This window comes from Mandrillus leucophaeus, unplaced genomic scaffold, assembly GCF_000951045.1.
Source record: "Mandrillus leucophaeus isolate KB7577 unplaced genomic scaffold, Mleu.le_1.0 Scaffold479, whole genome shotgun sequence".
NCBI classification, from domain to species: Eukaryota; Metazoa; Chordata; class Mammalia; order Primates; family Cercopithecidae; genus Mandrillus; species Mandrillus leucophaeus.
In genome coordinates this window covers 580,854-597,194 of record NW_012105131.1, presented here as the reverse complement: position 1 = coordinate 597,194, position 16,341 = coordinate 580,854, and the positions used below count along the sequence as shown (strand labels likewise).

Here is a 16,341-nt window from a genome sequence, read left to right as displayed (position 1 = left end):
TTTACCATTCCGGCAGCATTTTTGGGGGCTATTGTCCCTCCCTGCCACTGCACCACCCCGCCTGGCCACCCCAGGCTCAGGCTGCAGAACAGCAAAGACCAGGGAGTGGTTTTGGCCTCAAGCTAACTACCTGGTTTTTGTCTCTTTCAGGCTGTTTGCTCAGTCGCAAAATGGGAAGGACAACAGCACCCAGTGTAATAGCTGCTGGTAGCCAGGAGGGGACAGCAAAGAGCCACCCAGTGTGGATGAGACCAGAGGGGTGGTGGGGAAAGAGGGCGTGGCTGCAACTCACTTCGGGGACCCACACCAAGCCCTAGGCTAGTGGTAGAGCCTGCCCTGGGTTCCGAAGTATAATAAAATGGTAAAGCCTTAGTTAGGTTCAAATCTCTGCCACACTAGGCTGTGTGACCTTGAGAAAGCTGCTTAATCTCTCTGAGCCTCAGTCCCCTCCAATAAGGCCGGCTACTCAGGGAGATGACATGGTAACGTGAGTGGGCTTGGTAACCAGCAAATCGTAAGTGTGATGTGGTCAGCGTGGTGGCTCACGCCTGTAATCCTAGCACTTTGGGAGGCTGAGGCGGGTGGATCGCCTGAGGTCAGGAGTTCGAGACCAGCCTGGCCAACGTGGCAACACCCCGTCTCTATTAAAATAGAAAAATTAGCCTGGTATGGTGGCACACGCCTGTAATCCCAGCTATTTGGGAGGCTGAGGCAGGAGAATCGCTTGAACTCAGGAGGTGGAGGTTGCAGTGAGTTGAGATCATGCACTCCAGCCTGGGCGACAGAGCGAGACTCCGTCTCAGAAAAAAAAAGTGTGATGTGAGTGTTAGGTGTCCGTGGTGTGAGAGGCTGCTCAAATGTCCATAACTGGGGGACAGGGTAGTTACATAACCATGATACAGCCTGAAGAGGGAACAGAGCTTTTTAAAGACATGGGAACATGTTTATGTTTTAAGGTTAAGTGTGTAAATTTATAGAAAGAAGAACAGTGAGATGTAAAATTAATAAGCTTGGGGGGAAATCTGGAAGAAAAAGTATCATCATAAAAATGAACAGCCATCTGGGTTGTTAGATTTCTGTATTTTCCAAATTTCTACCATGGACATATATTTGCATCTCTCTTTAGGTTTGTGTGTGTGTGTGTGTGTGTGTGTATTTTAGAGACAGGGTCTCACTCTGTCACTCGGGCTGAAGTGAGGTGATGTGATCATTGTGTTCACAGCTCACTGCAGCCTCAAACTCCTGGGCTCAAGTGACCCTCCTGCCTCAGCCTCTCAAGTAGCTGGGACTACAGGCACGCACCACCACCCACCACCATGCCCAGATAATTAAAAAATTGTTTTCTAGAGGTGGGGTCTCGCTATACTGCCCAGGCTGATCTCCAACTCCTGGCTTCAAGCATTCCTCCTGTGTTGGCCTCCCAAAGCGCTGGGATTATAGGCATGAGCCACCATGTCTGGCTCCCTTTAGGTTTTTATGACCTACTAGAATGTTCTTTGGATGGAATATTATAGCAGCTACCTGGAGAGAGGGTCTCTCCTGCCTTAGTCACCACACCACCACTTCTTCCCAGCATATCCTGAACAGCCCCCTTCAGCTGTCCTGGGTTTGTTTTTTTTTTCTTTTTCTCTTTTTTTTGAGACCGAGTTGCACTCTGTCACCCAGGCTGGAGTGCAGTGGTGTGTCTCTCAGCTCACTGCAACCTCCACCTCTTAGGTGCAAGCGATTCTCCTGCCTCAGCCTCCCAAGTAGCTGGGATTACAGGTACGCACCACCACGCCTGGCTAATTTTTGTATTTTTAGTAGAGTCAGGGTTTCACCATGTTACCCAGGCTGGTCTCAAACTCCTGACCTTACGTGATCCACCTGCCTCAGCCCCCCAAAGTGCTGGGATTACAGGCATGAGCCACCGCGCCTGGCAGAGTCTCCCTAATTTAATTCAGTGCCACTGCAGGCAGGTGGGGTGTGGCCTGGCTGGGCAGTATAGAACTACCCAGCTACCAATGGTGTTCAGCCCCCAGGGTCGAGCGTGGGTTATCTCAACCCCTTGCAGGCAGGGCTGGAGCTCCTTCTGGTATGAGTTGGGGGACCTAGCACCCCACATCCCTCTGCAACCCCAGGCCCCCCACCAGGTCCCCTCCAGTTCAGCCTGGTGCCTTCCAGCACCCCTGGCCCCTAGAAATCCCTGGCCCACAGCTCTCTTGACCTGAGGCCTGAAATTCACCCACTGCCCTGTGAGGCTTGGTCCAAGTCCAAGTATGCTTCCTCTCCAGCCAGACGCCTGCTCGCCACTCAGCATGTCAGAGCAGGCAGGGCCTCTAGATTTTAGTGGGGAGACTGAGGCACTGAGGGCAGATGTGGTGTCCCCAGTTGGGAAAACATTAAAGACATTCTGGGCTTATCTCTCTCTCTCTCTCTCTTTTTTAGAGACAAGATCTCACTCTGTCATGCACGCTGGAATCATGGCTCACAGCAGCCTTCAACTCCTAGCCTTGAGGGATCCTCCCACCTCAGCCTCCCAAGTAGCTGGGAATACAGTCGTTTGTCCCTACCATGTCTGGCTAATTTAAAAAAATATCTTTGCAGGATGGGATCTTGCTGTGTTGCCCAGGCTGGTCTCAAACTCCTGGGCTCAAGTGATTCTCCCATCTTGGCCTCCCAAAATGCTGGGATTATAGGTGTGAGCCACCATGTCTGGCCTGAGTCATCTTTTGACCCCGAACAAAACCAGCCCAGGAGTGGCTGTACTCTCACCCTTCAGTGGGGAGGCCCACAGCTTCAGGGTGCAGTGGGGCTCTCGCAATTAAATGACTGATTCATCTTCAAAAAAGCACAATCTCAGCCAGGTGCGGCGGCTCATGCCTGTAATCCCAGCACTCTGGGAGGCTGAGGCGGGCAGATTACCTGACATCAGAAGCTTGAGATCAGCCTGGCCAACATGGCGAAACCCCGTCTCTACTAAAAATACAAAACTCAGCCGAGTGTTGTGGTGCACACCTGTAATTCCAGCTACTCGGGAGACTGAGGCAGGAGAATCGCTTGAACTCGGGAGGTGGAGGCTGCAGTGAGCTGAGATCGTGCCACTGCACTCCAGCCTGGGTGACAAGAAGCAAAACTCCATCTTAAAACAAAAAAACAAAACAGAACAAAAACAAAAAAGCGTAATCTCTTTCAGAATTTTCACCTTCTCGGGGTGGTTCTATTAGGAAAGGCTTCCATAGGAACCTTCAATAAGTGACCTAAAAAAATCACAGAGCCTTTTTTTTTTTTTTTTCAGGTGGTGTCATGCTCTGTCACCCAGGCTGGAGTGCAGTTGCACAATCTCAGCTCACTGCAACCTCCACCTCCCGGGCTCAAGCCATCCTCCCGCTTCAGCTTCCTGAGTAGCTGAGACTACAGGTGTGTGCCACTGTGCCTGGCTAATTTTTAAATTTTTTGTAGAGACGGGGTCTTGTTATGTTGCCCAGGCTGGCCTCAAACTCTTGGCCTCAAGCGATCCTCCTACCTTGGCCTCCCAAAGTGCTGGGACTACAGGGTGAACCACTGTTTCTGGTTTAGAGCCATTCTTCTTTGTTGTTGTTTTGAGATGGAGTTTCACTCTTGTTGCCCAGGCTGGAGTGCAATGGCGCGATCTCGGCTCACTGCAACCTCCGCCTTCTGGTTTCAAGCGATTCTCCTGCCTCAGCCTCCTGAGTGGCTGGGATTATAGGTGTGTGTCACAGCATCCAGCTAATTTTTGTATTTTTAGGCACCCTAACATGGTGAAAGGCCAGGCTGGTTGGCCAGGCTGGTCTCGAACTCTTGTCCAGCCTCAAGTGATCCACCCATCTTGACCTCTCAAAGTGCTGGGATTACAGGCGTGAGCCACCGCACTCAGTTGCCTTTCTTTTTGCCCTCGTTAGCAAATACAGAATGGACCTTAGTCTGCAAACTCAGAAGTGCGAGACATGTATTTTTATTTTTCTAAAATTGAACTGGACTCCAACCAAAAGCCCCCAATGCATAGTGGCAGAAACTTTATCTGAGTCCATTTTGGATCATTGCTTCCCTTGGGCTTGCGCCAGGGCCTGGAACCTTCTGTGAGGCCCACCCAGTAGACGTTTCCACACCACAGAGAGACTGAGCATGAGAAGGTCCATGCTTGAAGAAGGCCTAACAGTGGGATGTCGGTGCAAGGATGGGAGAGTGGAAACCGAGCAGTGAAGAGATGACTGTGGCACCCAGCAGGGAATTCCCAGGAGGGTGAGGCTTCTGGAAGTTTCCAGGGGGACAAACCCTGTTAAGAATGGCTCTAGGGCCGGGTGCGGTGGCTCACGCCTATAATTCCAACACTTTGGGAGGCCGAGGCGGGCGGATCACGAGGTCAGGAGTTCAAGACCAGCCTGGTCAACATGGTGAAACCCTGTCTCTACTAAAAATACAAAAAAATTAGCTGGGCATGGTGGTGGGTGCCTGTAATCCCAGCTACTCGGGAGGCTGAGGCAGGAGAATCGTTTGAACCTGGGAGGCGGAAGTTGCAGTGAGCCGAGATCACGCCATTGCACTCTAGCCTGGGCAACAAGAGCTAAACTCCATCTCAAAAAAAAAAAAAAAGGGGCAACTGGGGGAAAACAGTCCTCCCAGCTCACCTGGCACTGCCCATCTTTTTCCATCTTCAGATCACATGGCGAGGCAGGTGTGCTTGTCTGTCTTAGCGGTAAGGAAGTGAAGGCTCAGATTCCCACAGCTAGTCAGGCGGGTACAGGGACTTGAACGAACGGCGCTTTCCCACGGCCCATATGCTGCCTGGGACCCTGAAGGCTGACTCCTGGGCACTGCCCCAGCCGCCTGCCTCTCTGCAGACTACCTGCCACCCCTCCACCTGCCCTGGGACACCTGCCTCCAGATGAAGGGGCCTGCTATTGCCTCTGCCTCCCCCAGCAGACCCCAGCTTCCACTCCAATTCACCTTGGAACTGCCGGTGCTGGCCCAGGCCAGGTTTTGGGGACCATGCGAGGGAGCATTTGAGAAAATTCCATTCTGGCGCAGAAGTAGCACTCAGTGACCTCTGGTGAACTCTTGGAGACTCTGAGGAGCCTGTACATGTTCCCAGCCCAGTATGACTAGTGGCATGAGTAAGTGTGGAGCTGGTTCTCCAGGCGGATACCTGGCTTGGGTGCCAATGTCTGGAAAGGGGCTGGCAGGTCCATCCCTGAGGGCTGGGGCCACGGCCACCTGCTAGCCCTGGGACACACAGTATTAACATGTCACTCACACTGAGCCTCAGTTTCCCCCTCTGTAAAGTGGGCTCTAGCGTCTACCTCCTAGGTACGAAGACTAGATGAGATGCCTCCTCTGTCTGCACTCCACTGTAACCCTGGTTCCTAGAACACCGCCTTGCCCCAGCAGGACCTCCCGAAATATGTGTGAAAGGCACCCACATAAACCATCCAGTGCAGGGCCAGAAACCCAGTGACCTCTCAGCTGGGTGCCCATCAGAGCCACACTCACTGCATTGCGCTGCTGCAGCTTCCACTGGCTCCACCTTTCTAACATCATCTGATTATTCTGCCCCTCTGAGAGTTCCGGAAACACACTTCTGGCCTCCAGTGACTCCCCAACCCCTGCCGTTCACCCCGCCAGACACATCCCACCCTCCTCTCTGCCTCTCAAAGTCCCATCTTCCCCTGAGGCCCAAGCAGGGCCTTCCTTACTCCAGGAAGCCCTCTCCAACTACCCCTCACCCTCCTGATCCCCCTTCTGGGGGTTCCCATGGCCTGTCGGCAGCCACCACATCACCGTACCCTAAGTACTTTTTTTTGTTGTTTTTTTGAGACTGAGTCTCGCCCTGTCACCCAAGCTGGAGTACACTGGTGTGATCTTAGCTCACTGCAAGCTCCGCCTCCCGGGTTCAAGGGATTCTCCTGCCTCAGCCTCCCGAGTAGCTGGGATTACAGGTGCGCACCACCATGCCTGGCTAATTTTTGGATTTTAAGTAGACATGGGGTTTCACCATGTCGGTCAGGCTGGTCTTGAACTACTGACCTCAAGTGATCTTCCTGCCTTGGCTTCCCAAAGTGCTGGGATTACAGGTGTGAGTCACTGTGCCTGGCCCGCCCTGGAGGCTCTAGCCAGCCCTTAGTGCTCACCACGTGGCATGTCGCTCTGCAGGGACAGCCCCTGCAAATCTGGGTTTGGGAGGCCAGGACACAGCCCATGGTGGAGACGGAAGTGGATGGGTGCCTTAAAAAGGGTCAGGAGGCTGGGAATGGTGGCTTATGCCTGTGATCCCAGCACTTTGGGAGGCTGAGGCAGGTGGATCACTTAAGGCCAGGAGTTTGAGACCAGCCTGGCCAATATGGTGAACCCGGCTCTACTAAAAATACAAAAATTAGCCGGGCGTTGTGGTGCGTGCCTATAATCCCAGCTACTTGGGAGGCTGAGGCAGAATAGCTTGAACCTGGGAGGTGGAGGTTGCAGTGAGCAGAGATAGTGCCATTGCACTCCAGCCTGGGCAACAAAGTGAGACTTGGTTTCAAAAAATATATATATAAAATACATTTTTAAAAAAGGGGTCAGAAGAGGCACTGCACTGTTTAGGGTGGGGTAGGCACCCCCCACATCTTACCAACAAGCTTGAGGTCCCCCATGCAGACACCCCTCTTTCTGTGGTTAGGAACCCACTTGCCTCCAACCTCATCTATTCACTGAGGTCAACCAGACCCCCTTTATCAGGAGGAGCAGGAGCACTGACCCGGCCCGGCCCCTCCTCCCTCCTGAATCCCCACTGGGTAAAACTTAGAAGTCACCGGCACCACCACCCCTTTCTCTGCTCCAGGATCTGGGGCCACATTCAAGCTTAGCCTTCCTCCATCTACCTGGGGCAGGTGCCCAGGTGAGGTGGCTAAACAGAAGGGCAGGGGCCTAGGCCGGGTGTGGTGGCTCATGCCTGTAATCCCAACACTTTGGGAGGCCGAGATGGGCGGATCACTTGAGGTCAGGAGTTTGAGACCAGCCTGGCCAACATGGTGAAATCCCGTCTCTATTAAAAATACAAAAAATAGCCAGGCATGGTGACAGTTGCCTGTCATTCCAGCTACTGAGGAGGCTGAGGCAGGAGGATTGCTTGAACCCAGGAGGTGGAGGTTGCAGTGAGCCATGTTCGCGCCACTGCACTCCAGCATGGGTGACAGAGAAGGACTCTGCCTCAGGAAAAAAAAGAAAAGAAGAAAAAAAGGCAGGGGCCTGGCTGGATTCTGTTCCCAGACCGCAGAACCTGTGCCCCACAGCAGACTTAGCTCCAGCCCCCAGCACTATGACCAGGCCCTATTCCCAGTGCCCCCTCCACAGCCAGTGCCTCTTACCAGGCTTTGGGATGAGTCCTTGGAAAGGCCTAGAAGAGAAACAGAGGCAAGGGTGTCAGAAGGAGGACCTGGGGGATGAGGAAGACACCCCTGGGATGCAGTGGCCTCGGTCTCTCCTGGGAGCACCCCAGACCTACGGCAGCAGAATCTGTATTTTAACAAGCCGCCCTGGGGCTCTGTGTGCGTGGGACACTGAGACGATGTGGCAGGGTGCTGGCATTGGCAGTGTCACTCTGCAGGACGCAGACCTGGGCCTTGTGCCGGCTCTGCCCTGGCTGGCCCTGGGACCTTGGGCAAATCCCCTGATGCGGGCTGAATGTCTTCCCGGGGGCTGGGGGTGTAGTGAGCGGGTGTGGCTGAACAGGTTGAAGATGCCCTTGAAGTCTGCCCTTGCCATGGTGGGGTGACCAGTCCCACTTCTGAAGGGCTCCCTGCACTCGAGCTGGCCTGCAGTCCCTTCCCGGCCACCCCCAGGACCCAAGATGGTGCCAGGAGAGCCGCCTTGTCCAGTGGGGAGGGCAGGACCTAGGGAAAGGCTAAGGATTCACAGGTATAAGCCTCCATCTGAGCTAGTCCTGCCTCTTCACCCTCATCCTTCCCCCTGAGTACCTGGTGACTGTGAACTTGATCTTGTCGGCCACGGCAAGAATCCTCTCCAGGTTCTGGGAGCCGAAGGTGCAGGGCTTTCGGAACGGGATTCCCGGGGGCAGCCCCTCAATGATCACAGAGCCGGGGTTACTCTTGATCCGCTTGTAGGGGACCTGAACCGGGTACTTGATACCCAAGGCTTCCCCTGTGGGTGAGAGGCAGGGTCCTGCTCGTCAGAAGTGAGAGGCAGCGTGGGGTGTGTGTACGTGGAATTGTGGGGGTGTGATGGAAAGACGTGCGTGCAGGAGAGTGAATGGCACGAGAAGGCTCTCGTGTAGCACCGTGGAAAGGTATAGGCATTACAATCTGAGCTATTTGATCAGATCATTAAAAAAAGGCCAGCATGGTGGCTCATGCCCGTAATTCCAGCATTTTGGGAGGCCAAGGAGGAGGATCACTTAAGTCTAAGAGTTCGAGATCAGCCTGGGCAACACAGCAAGACCCTGTCTCTACTAAAAATTTCTAAAAAATAGCTGGGTATGGTAGTGCCTGCCTGTAGTTCCAGCCACTTGGGAGGCTGAGGCAGGAGGATTGCTTGAACCCAGGCGTTTGAGGCTGCAATAAACCATGATCACGCCACTGCACTCCAGCATGGGTGACAGAGTGACACCCTGTCTCAAAAAAAAAAAAAGAAAAGAAAAGAAAGAAAAAGCCACACCAATATGCTCCCATGTTGTATGCTCCCCCGCTTTTATTTTTTTTTTGAGACAGAGTTTCGCTTTTGTTGCCCAGGCTGGAGTGCAATGGCACGATCTCAGCTCACTACAACCTCCGCCTCCCAGGCTCAAGCGATTCTCCTGCCTCAGCCTCCTGAGTAACTGGGACCGCAGGTGTGCACCACTGCACCTGGCTAATTTCTTTTTTGTATTTTTGGTAGAGACGGGGTTTCGCCATGTTGCCCAGGCTGGCCTCGAACTCCTGAGCTCAAGTGATCCAACTGCCTCAGCCTCCAAAAGTGCTGAGATTACAGGCATGAGCCACCGAGCCAGGCCCCTGTCTATTAAATTCTGTGTGTAGTAGTTGAAAGTGTGTCTCACCTCACTGGTCTGCAAGGCTCATGAGTACAGGGACTGTGTCTGTTTTATTCACGGCAATATCCCCAGTGCTTGAGACAGTGCCTGGCATGTAGTAAATGCTCAAGAAATACGTGTAAAGGGGTGAACTGTTTCCCCAGAAATGCCCTCAGCTGGAACTGGGAAGCCTCCCACTTCTCTGCCCACAGCAGCTGTGTGTCCCTCCCCAGGGGTTCTGCGCTGCTTACCGTATTTCTTATTGAAAAGGTCCTGGACCTGCTCCCTTAGCGTGTTGGCGATGTCGATCCGTGACAGCCTCGCGTCGTAATTTTCTGCAAAGCGCAAAACGATTATGGGTTTGGGCTGTTCAGTGAAAAGGCACTTGGTGACTTTTAAGGAAGATGATTTTCTAATTATGGGGAACTCCTTCTCTGGCAATTAACGGATCTTTGGAGTGGGCCCCTCAGGTCCTTCAGCACCAACGTCTTGATGGAGATGTGTGTTTTCCAGAAGGACATGCACTGTTGTCACAACAGTGATGAGTTGGAAATTAAGTTAATTGTTGACATTCGAAAACCACCAAACCAATAAATAAACCCCGGAGGGGAGGGACACCATGGAGCGTGGAGTCCTGTGCCCCGGGGTGGCGAGCAGGGGGCAGGGGCTTCATGAAGTCACTGGGGGGCTGGAGACAAGGGAGGGAACGGAAGCCCAGCTGATCTAGCAGATGGTGGAGGATGGGCAGTGCCCACAGACACAGGGGACGGGCCTGGCAGCTCCCAATGCAACCTCCACCTCCCAGGCTCTAGCGATTCTCCTGTCTCAGCCTCCTGAGTAACTGGGACCACGGACGTGTGTCACTGCACTTGGCTAATTTCTTTTTTGTGTTTTTGGTAGAGATGGGGTTTCGCCATGTTGCCCAGGCTGGCCTCAAACCCCTGAGCTCAAGTGATCCGCCTGCCTCAGCCTCCAAAAGTGCTGGGATTACAGGCATGAACCACCAAGCCACCCTCACCCAGAGAGTGTTCATTAAAAATCCCCAAGTATGGCCGGGCACGGCGGCTCATGCCTGTAATGCCAGCACTTTGGGAGGCCGAGGCAGGAAGATCACCTGAGTGCAGGAGTCGGAGACCAGCCTGCCAACAAGGTGAAACCCCATCTCTACTAAAACTACAAAAATTAGCCGGGCATGGTTGTGCGTACCTGTAATCCCAGCTACTCAGGAGGCTGAGGCAAGAGAATCCCTTGAACCTGGGAGGTGGAGGTTGTAGTGAGCAGAGATCACACCACTGCACTCCAGCCGGGGTGACAGAACAATACTCTGTCTCAAAAAAAAAAAAAAAAAAAAAAAGCTGGGTGCAGTGGCTCACACCTGTAATCCCAACACTTTGGGAGGCTGAGGCGGGTAGATCATCTGAGGTCAGGAGTTTGAGACCAGCCTGGCCAACATGGTGAAATCCCGTCTCTACTAAAAAAAATACAAAAATCAGCCTGGTGTGGTGGTGTGCGCCTATAATCCCAGCTACTCAGGAGTCTGAGGCAGAAAAATCGCTTAAACACAGGAGGCGAAGGTTGCAGTGGCTGAGATCGCACCATTGCACTCCAGCCTGTACAGCAAGAGTAAAACTCCATAACAACAAATAAACAAACAAACAAACAAGTGCCAGCATGTGCTGGAGGGATCCCAGACCACCATCTCTCTCTCTCCCTCTCTTTCTCTTTTTTGAGGCAGGGTCTTGCTCTGTCACCCCGGCTGGAGTGCAGTGGTGCGATCTCTGCTCACTACAACCTCCACCTCCCAGGTTCAAGAGATTCTCTGGCCTCAGCCTCCTGAGTAGCTGGGATCACAGGTACATGCCGCCTCGCCTAATTCTTGTATTTTTCTGGTAGACACGGGGTTTCGCCATGTTGGCCAGTCTGGGCTTGAACTCCTAGCCTGAAGTGATCCACCCGCCTCAGCCTTCCAAAGTGCTGGGAATACAGGCATGAGCCACTGCACTCGGTCTCTGATTTCTCTTCTTAGAAATAGACATAGAGATGGGTTCTATGTTGCCCAGGCTGGTCTCAAACTCCTGGCCTCAAGTGATCCTCCCACCTTGACCTCCCCAAGTGCTGGGATTACAGGCGTGAGGTGCTGCGCCTGGCTCCTATTGTGATTTCAAAGACCACAGCTGATTGCTGAATCAGGAGTGGGGGTGTCAGCTACTTCCTGGGGCGGGGCTGGGGGGCACGCAGGCTCCTGGGCCCTGTACCCTCCCACCCCCCACCGTCCACCTGTAGGCACCCCCTCTCCCCTGGAGTCTCTAACACAGAGCTGGCACGGTACGGCCGGGCCTGGGCTGCCAACCTGGCTTGCCTGGTTCCTTAGGCCCTGAGATTGGGGGCCAGCTCTTCCCCACTTCCAGCCTGGCCCTCCAAACCCAAACCAGATCAAGGTCATGGTGCCGGGACAACAGACCTCTCCGAGCTCAACCTTACCTTGAAAGCCCTGTCTCTTCAAGTTCTCGTCCACCAGAGGGTCCCCGGAATCCCTCTCTGGGGGCAGGGCAGGGGGAGAGAAGCCAAGTGAGGAGGCAGTTCCTGGGACCCAAGATGGCATCGTTAGGGGAAACCCAGTGCAGGGGTGTGGGGAGAATGCCAGGGCCAGGATGGGAGCAGGACAGAGGCAGCAGGAGGAGAGGCTGGTGGCAGAGGCCCCTGGGGCCCTCCCTTGCCCACCCACACCACAGCCCACGACCCCACGCTGGGTACCTTGACTATCCACGATGGGCTCTTTGACTCCCTCAGTGAGCAGCTCGGGCCTGGAAAACACAAGCAGGGCTATCACAGAGGTCCCTGCAAGCATCTCTGGGACTGCCCAGCCCTCCCCTCTGGGCCTCGGTCTGCACATCCCTGCAGTGGACCTTCCTGGCTCTGCACAGTTCAGGCCCGGAGTCCCTGCCGCTCCACATGTGGAATCTAGGGGGCTGCGCTGGGCTTGAAGGATCCAGCCAGGAGTGAGACCCGCCCAGTCCTGAACGGGTCCATCTGATATCTCACTCCTGCTCCCCGGACACTGGACAATTGTCGCTGCCTGGGATTGGAGCAGGCGGCCTCAGGGGGCCTCCCATGGATCTGGTTTAAAGTGTAGAAACAAGGTCTGGTGCAGTAGCTCATGCCTGTAAGCCTAGCACTTTGGGAGGCTGAAGAGGGTGGATCACTTGAGGTCAGTAGTCTGAGACCAGCCTGGCCAACATGGTGAAACCTGTCTCTACTGAAAATACAAAAATCAGCTGGGTGTGGTGGCAGGCGCCTATACTCCCAGCTACTTGGGAGGCTGAGGGAAGGGAATCGCTTGAACCCGGGAGGCGGAGGTTGCAGTGAGCTGAGACAGCGCCACTGCACTCCAACCTGGGTGACAGAGCAAGACTCTGTCTCTAAATAAATAAACAAAGTGTAGAAACAGTCGCGGCCCACTACATAGCAAGAACTCCGAGCTGGAAAGGTCTGAGATCTACGGCTCACATCTGAGACCTGCTGTGTCACTGCAGTCGGGAGCGCCAGTGACCAAGCCCAGCTTTGTATTCTACTAATGTCTTTAGCTCCACAGACTCCAGAAAGCCCTGCCAGACATGAGTCAACCTTCTTTATCATACAGCACCGCTTCTAAAGGCCCCATCTTCAGCACAACTTGTCCTGTTAGAGCAAGCCTGTTGGGGGGCTGGGGTTTGTGGTGGGTAGAGGACACTGGGAAAATCATGCTGGCCAGAGGGGGGTTGTTGGGGGATGGCAGGGTGGGCCACGGAGTGGAGAGGTAATGAGCTCTCTGGAGAGTAATGGACTTGGAGAGGTAATGAGCTCTCTGTCACAGGGGTAATCAAGCAGCAACACCCAGGAGTCTCTTCCTGGGAGTAAGCCCAAAGGCCAAACTCTCAGGGAAGGCACTCCCTGGGTCCCCAGTAGATGAGGATTTGGTGCCCGCTCTGGCGGTGGGCATCTCTTAGGCTTCTGTACAGTGCCAGGCACAGAGCTGAGGTCACGGGGCCAGGGCTGGGAGCGGGAAGCATAGCCCTGCCTTGAACCACAGTCTCCGGAGCTAGAAAAGGCTTCAGACTGCATTTAGGCCCCTCCTGTTTATGGGAGAACTCAGGTTCCGAAAGGGGAAGCGACTTCCCAACAGTAACCTCAGAGAGGCCGAAGCTGGGCAGAGCCTGAGTCCAGGCCCGAGCAGCGACAGTGCTTCCGCTTGAATAGCACAGCCGGCTGCCAAGGCCACAGGGAGTAACAGGAGGAGCTGGCCTCAAACCCACCAGACGGCCTCTCCCGTCGGCCACTGCGCTAACCTGCCTCCCTTTCCAAATGACAGGTGGAGAAAGCCATCGTGACTTTAAAAACTGCTCATGGCTGGGTGCGGTGGCTCAACCTGTAATCTCAGCACTTTGGCAGGCTGAGGCAGGTGGATTGCTTTGAGCCCAGGAGTTTGAGACCAGCTTGGGCAACATAGCGAGACTCCTTCTCTACAAAAAATGCAAAAATTAGCCAGGTGTGGTGGCGTGCCCCTGACGTCCCAGTTACTCAGGAGGCTGAGGCAGGATTGCTTGAGCCCAGGAGTTTAAGGCTGCAGTGAGTTATGACTGTGCCAGTACACTCCAGCCTGGGCTACAGAAAGACCTATCTCTTAAAACAATGCTCATGGCCAGGCATGGTGGCTCATGCCTGTAATTCCAGCTACTCAGGAGGCTGAGGCAGGAGAATCACTTAAACCTGGAAGGTGGAGGCTACAGTGAGCTGAGATAGCACCACTGTACTCCAGCCTGGATGACAGAGCAAGGCTCTTTCTCAAAAAAAACCACAAAAGGCCGGCAGTGGTGGCTCACGCCTCTAATCCCAGCACTTTGGGAGGCCAAGGTGGACGGATCACTTGAGGTCAGGAGTTTGAGACCAGCCTGGCCAACATGGTGAAATCCCGTCTCGACTAAAAATACAAAATTTAGCCAGGCGTAGTGACATGCGCCTGTTATCCCAGCTACTCAGGAGGCTGAGGCAGGGGAATCGCTTGAAGCCAGGAGGGGGAGGTTGCAGTGAGCCAAGATCACGCCACTGCACTCCAGCCTGGGCAACAGAGTGAGTGAGACTCTGTCTCAAAAAATCGAAAAAAAACCCCAAAAACCCACAAAACCCAAAAAACCAATGATCATGAGTACAAGCTGTCTTCTGCACAAAACCATAAAAAATGTCATTCTTGAGGACTTGCTATTGAATTGGCAGCTAACCTCAAGCTGCCTGGGTGCCACTGGTTTATGGTTTGAGGGAGTGGGCGTAGAAAGCAAAAAGAAATCAGAATGAGACCCTGTCTCTAAGAATTTTTAAAAAATAAAATAAAATTCAAACTCTTTAAGCTGGCCCAAAACCCATGTGATCTGGCCCCTGCTACCTTTTAATTTTTATTCTTTGATTTTTTTTGTTTTGTTGTGTTTTTGTTTTTTTGAGACAGAGTTTTGCTCTTGTCGCCCAGGCTAGAGTGCAGTGGTGCGATCTCAGCTCACTGCAACCTCTGTCTCCCGGGTTCAAGCAATTCTCCTGCCTCAGTCTTCCGAGTAGCTGGGATTATAGGCGCCCACCACCATGCCTGGCTAATTTTTGTATTTTTAGAGACAGGGTTTCACCATGTTGGCCAGGTTGGTCTCGAACTTCTGACCTCAGGTGATCCACCCTCCTTGGCCTCCCAAAGTGCTGGGATTACAGGCATGAGCCACCGCTCCTGGCCTATTTTTCTTTTTTGTAGAGATAGGGTCTCACTATGTTGCCTAGGCTGGTCTCAAACTCCTGAGCTCAAGCAATCCTCCCACCTCAGCCTCCCAAAGAGCTAGGATTATAGGCGTGGGCCACCACGCCTGGTCCCCTGCAACCTCCTGGGCCTCAATCTCACCATCCTTCCCTCACTCACCCTGTACCAGCTACAAGGGCACCTTGTGAGCCTTCAAACACACAAGCATGTTCTTGCCTCAGGGACTTTGCATGACTTTTTCTCTGTTCCCATAGTCTTTTTAATTTTTTTGAGACAGAGTCTCCCTCTGTCACCAAGGCTGTAGTGCAATGGCGTGATCTCAGCTCACTGCAACCTCTGCCTTCTGGGTTCAAGCGATTCTCCTGCCTCAGCCTCCTGAGTAGCTGGAATTACTGGTGCACGCCACCACGCCCAGCTAATTTTTGTATTTTTAGTAGAGGCTGGGTTTCACCATGTTGGCCAGGCTGGTCTTGAACTCCTGACCTCGTGATCTGCCTGCCTTGGCCTCCCAAAGTGCTGGGATTACAGCTGTGAGCCACTGCGCCTGGCCTGTCCCCACACTATGCACAGTGGCTGTCCCTCTCACTTCATTGGGTCGCCGCTCCAATGTCACCTCCTTATCCAGGTTCCTCCTGTCCCTCTCTCCTCCTCACTCTGAGTTATATGCTGTCACAGCAGTTATCTCTACGTGACATGATATTTTGATTTTTGTCTGGATGACATTGGCAACTCCAGGGCAGGACTTGGTGGCATTTACCACTGGGCTGCAAGCCCAGGACCTGGCAGGTGCCCAGGATGGTTTTTTAGTTTGTTTGTCTCTTGCGTTTTATTTCTTTATATATTTATTTATTTATTTTGAGAAGGAGTCTCACTCCGTCACCCAGGCTGGAGTGCAGTGATGCAATCTGAGCTCACTGCAATTTCCACCTCCCAGGTTCAAGAGATTCTCGAGCCTCAGCCTCCTGAGGAGCTGGGACTACAGGTGTGCACCACCAAGCCCAGCTAATTTTTGGTACTTTTAGTAGAGATGGGGTTTCACCATGCTGGCCAGGCTGGTTTCGAACTCTCGACCTCAAGTGATCCATCTGCCTCAGCCTCCCAAAAGTGCTGGGTTTACAGGGGCGAGCCACCATGCCCGGCCTCTCTTTGTATTTTTAAAGGGACGAGGTCTTGCTCTGTCATCTAGGCTGGAGTGAACTGATGCCATCAGAGCTCACTGCAGTCTGGACCTTCTGTGCTTAAGCGATTCTTCTGCCTTCTGCCTCAGTCTCCCAAGTATCTGGGACTATAGGCACATACCACTGCACCTGTCTAATTTTTTAATTTTAAAAATAAAATAGAGATGGGGTTGCTATGTTGACCAGACTGGTCTCGAACTCCTAGCCTCAAGTGACCCTCCTGTTTTGTTCTCCCAAAGTGCTGGGATTACAGGTGTGAGAATTTTTCTTTTTTTTTGAGACGGAGTCTCGCTTTGCCGCCCAGGCTGGAGTGCAGTGGCCGGATCTCAGCTCACTGCAAGCTCCGCCTCCCGGGTTCATGCCATTCTCCTGCCTCAGCCTCCCGAGTAGCT

At 53.4% G+C, this 16,341-nt stretch overlaps 1 protein-coding gene across 1 annotated transcript in view; it reads right to left on the bottom strand.

The window, feature by feature from the left end:
• Positions 1 to 7,305: 7,305 nt before the first annotated feature.
• The window catches only part of GTF2IRD1 (GTF2I repeat domain containing 1), a 50,565-nt gene continuing 41,529 nt past the window's right edge, over positions 7,306 to 16,341 (bottom strand). Inside the window, exons 16-20 of the mRNA XM_011995239.1 lie at positions 11,756 to 11,805; positions 11,483 to 11,539; positions 9,253 to 9,336; positions 7,953 to 8,136; positions 7,306 to 7,372 (exon numbers count right to left, since the gene is read on the bottom strand). Of these exons, the coding sequence (XP_011850629.1) occupies positions 7,306 to 7,372; positions 7,953 to 8,136; positions 9,253 to 9,336; positions 11,483 to 11,539; positions 11,756 to 11,805 (442 nt within the window). The remainder of the gene's footprint in view (positions 7,373 to 7,952; positions 8,137 to 9,252; positions 9,337 to 11,482; positions 11,540 to 11,755; positions 11,806 to 16,341) is intronic.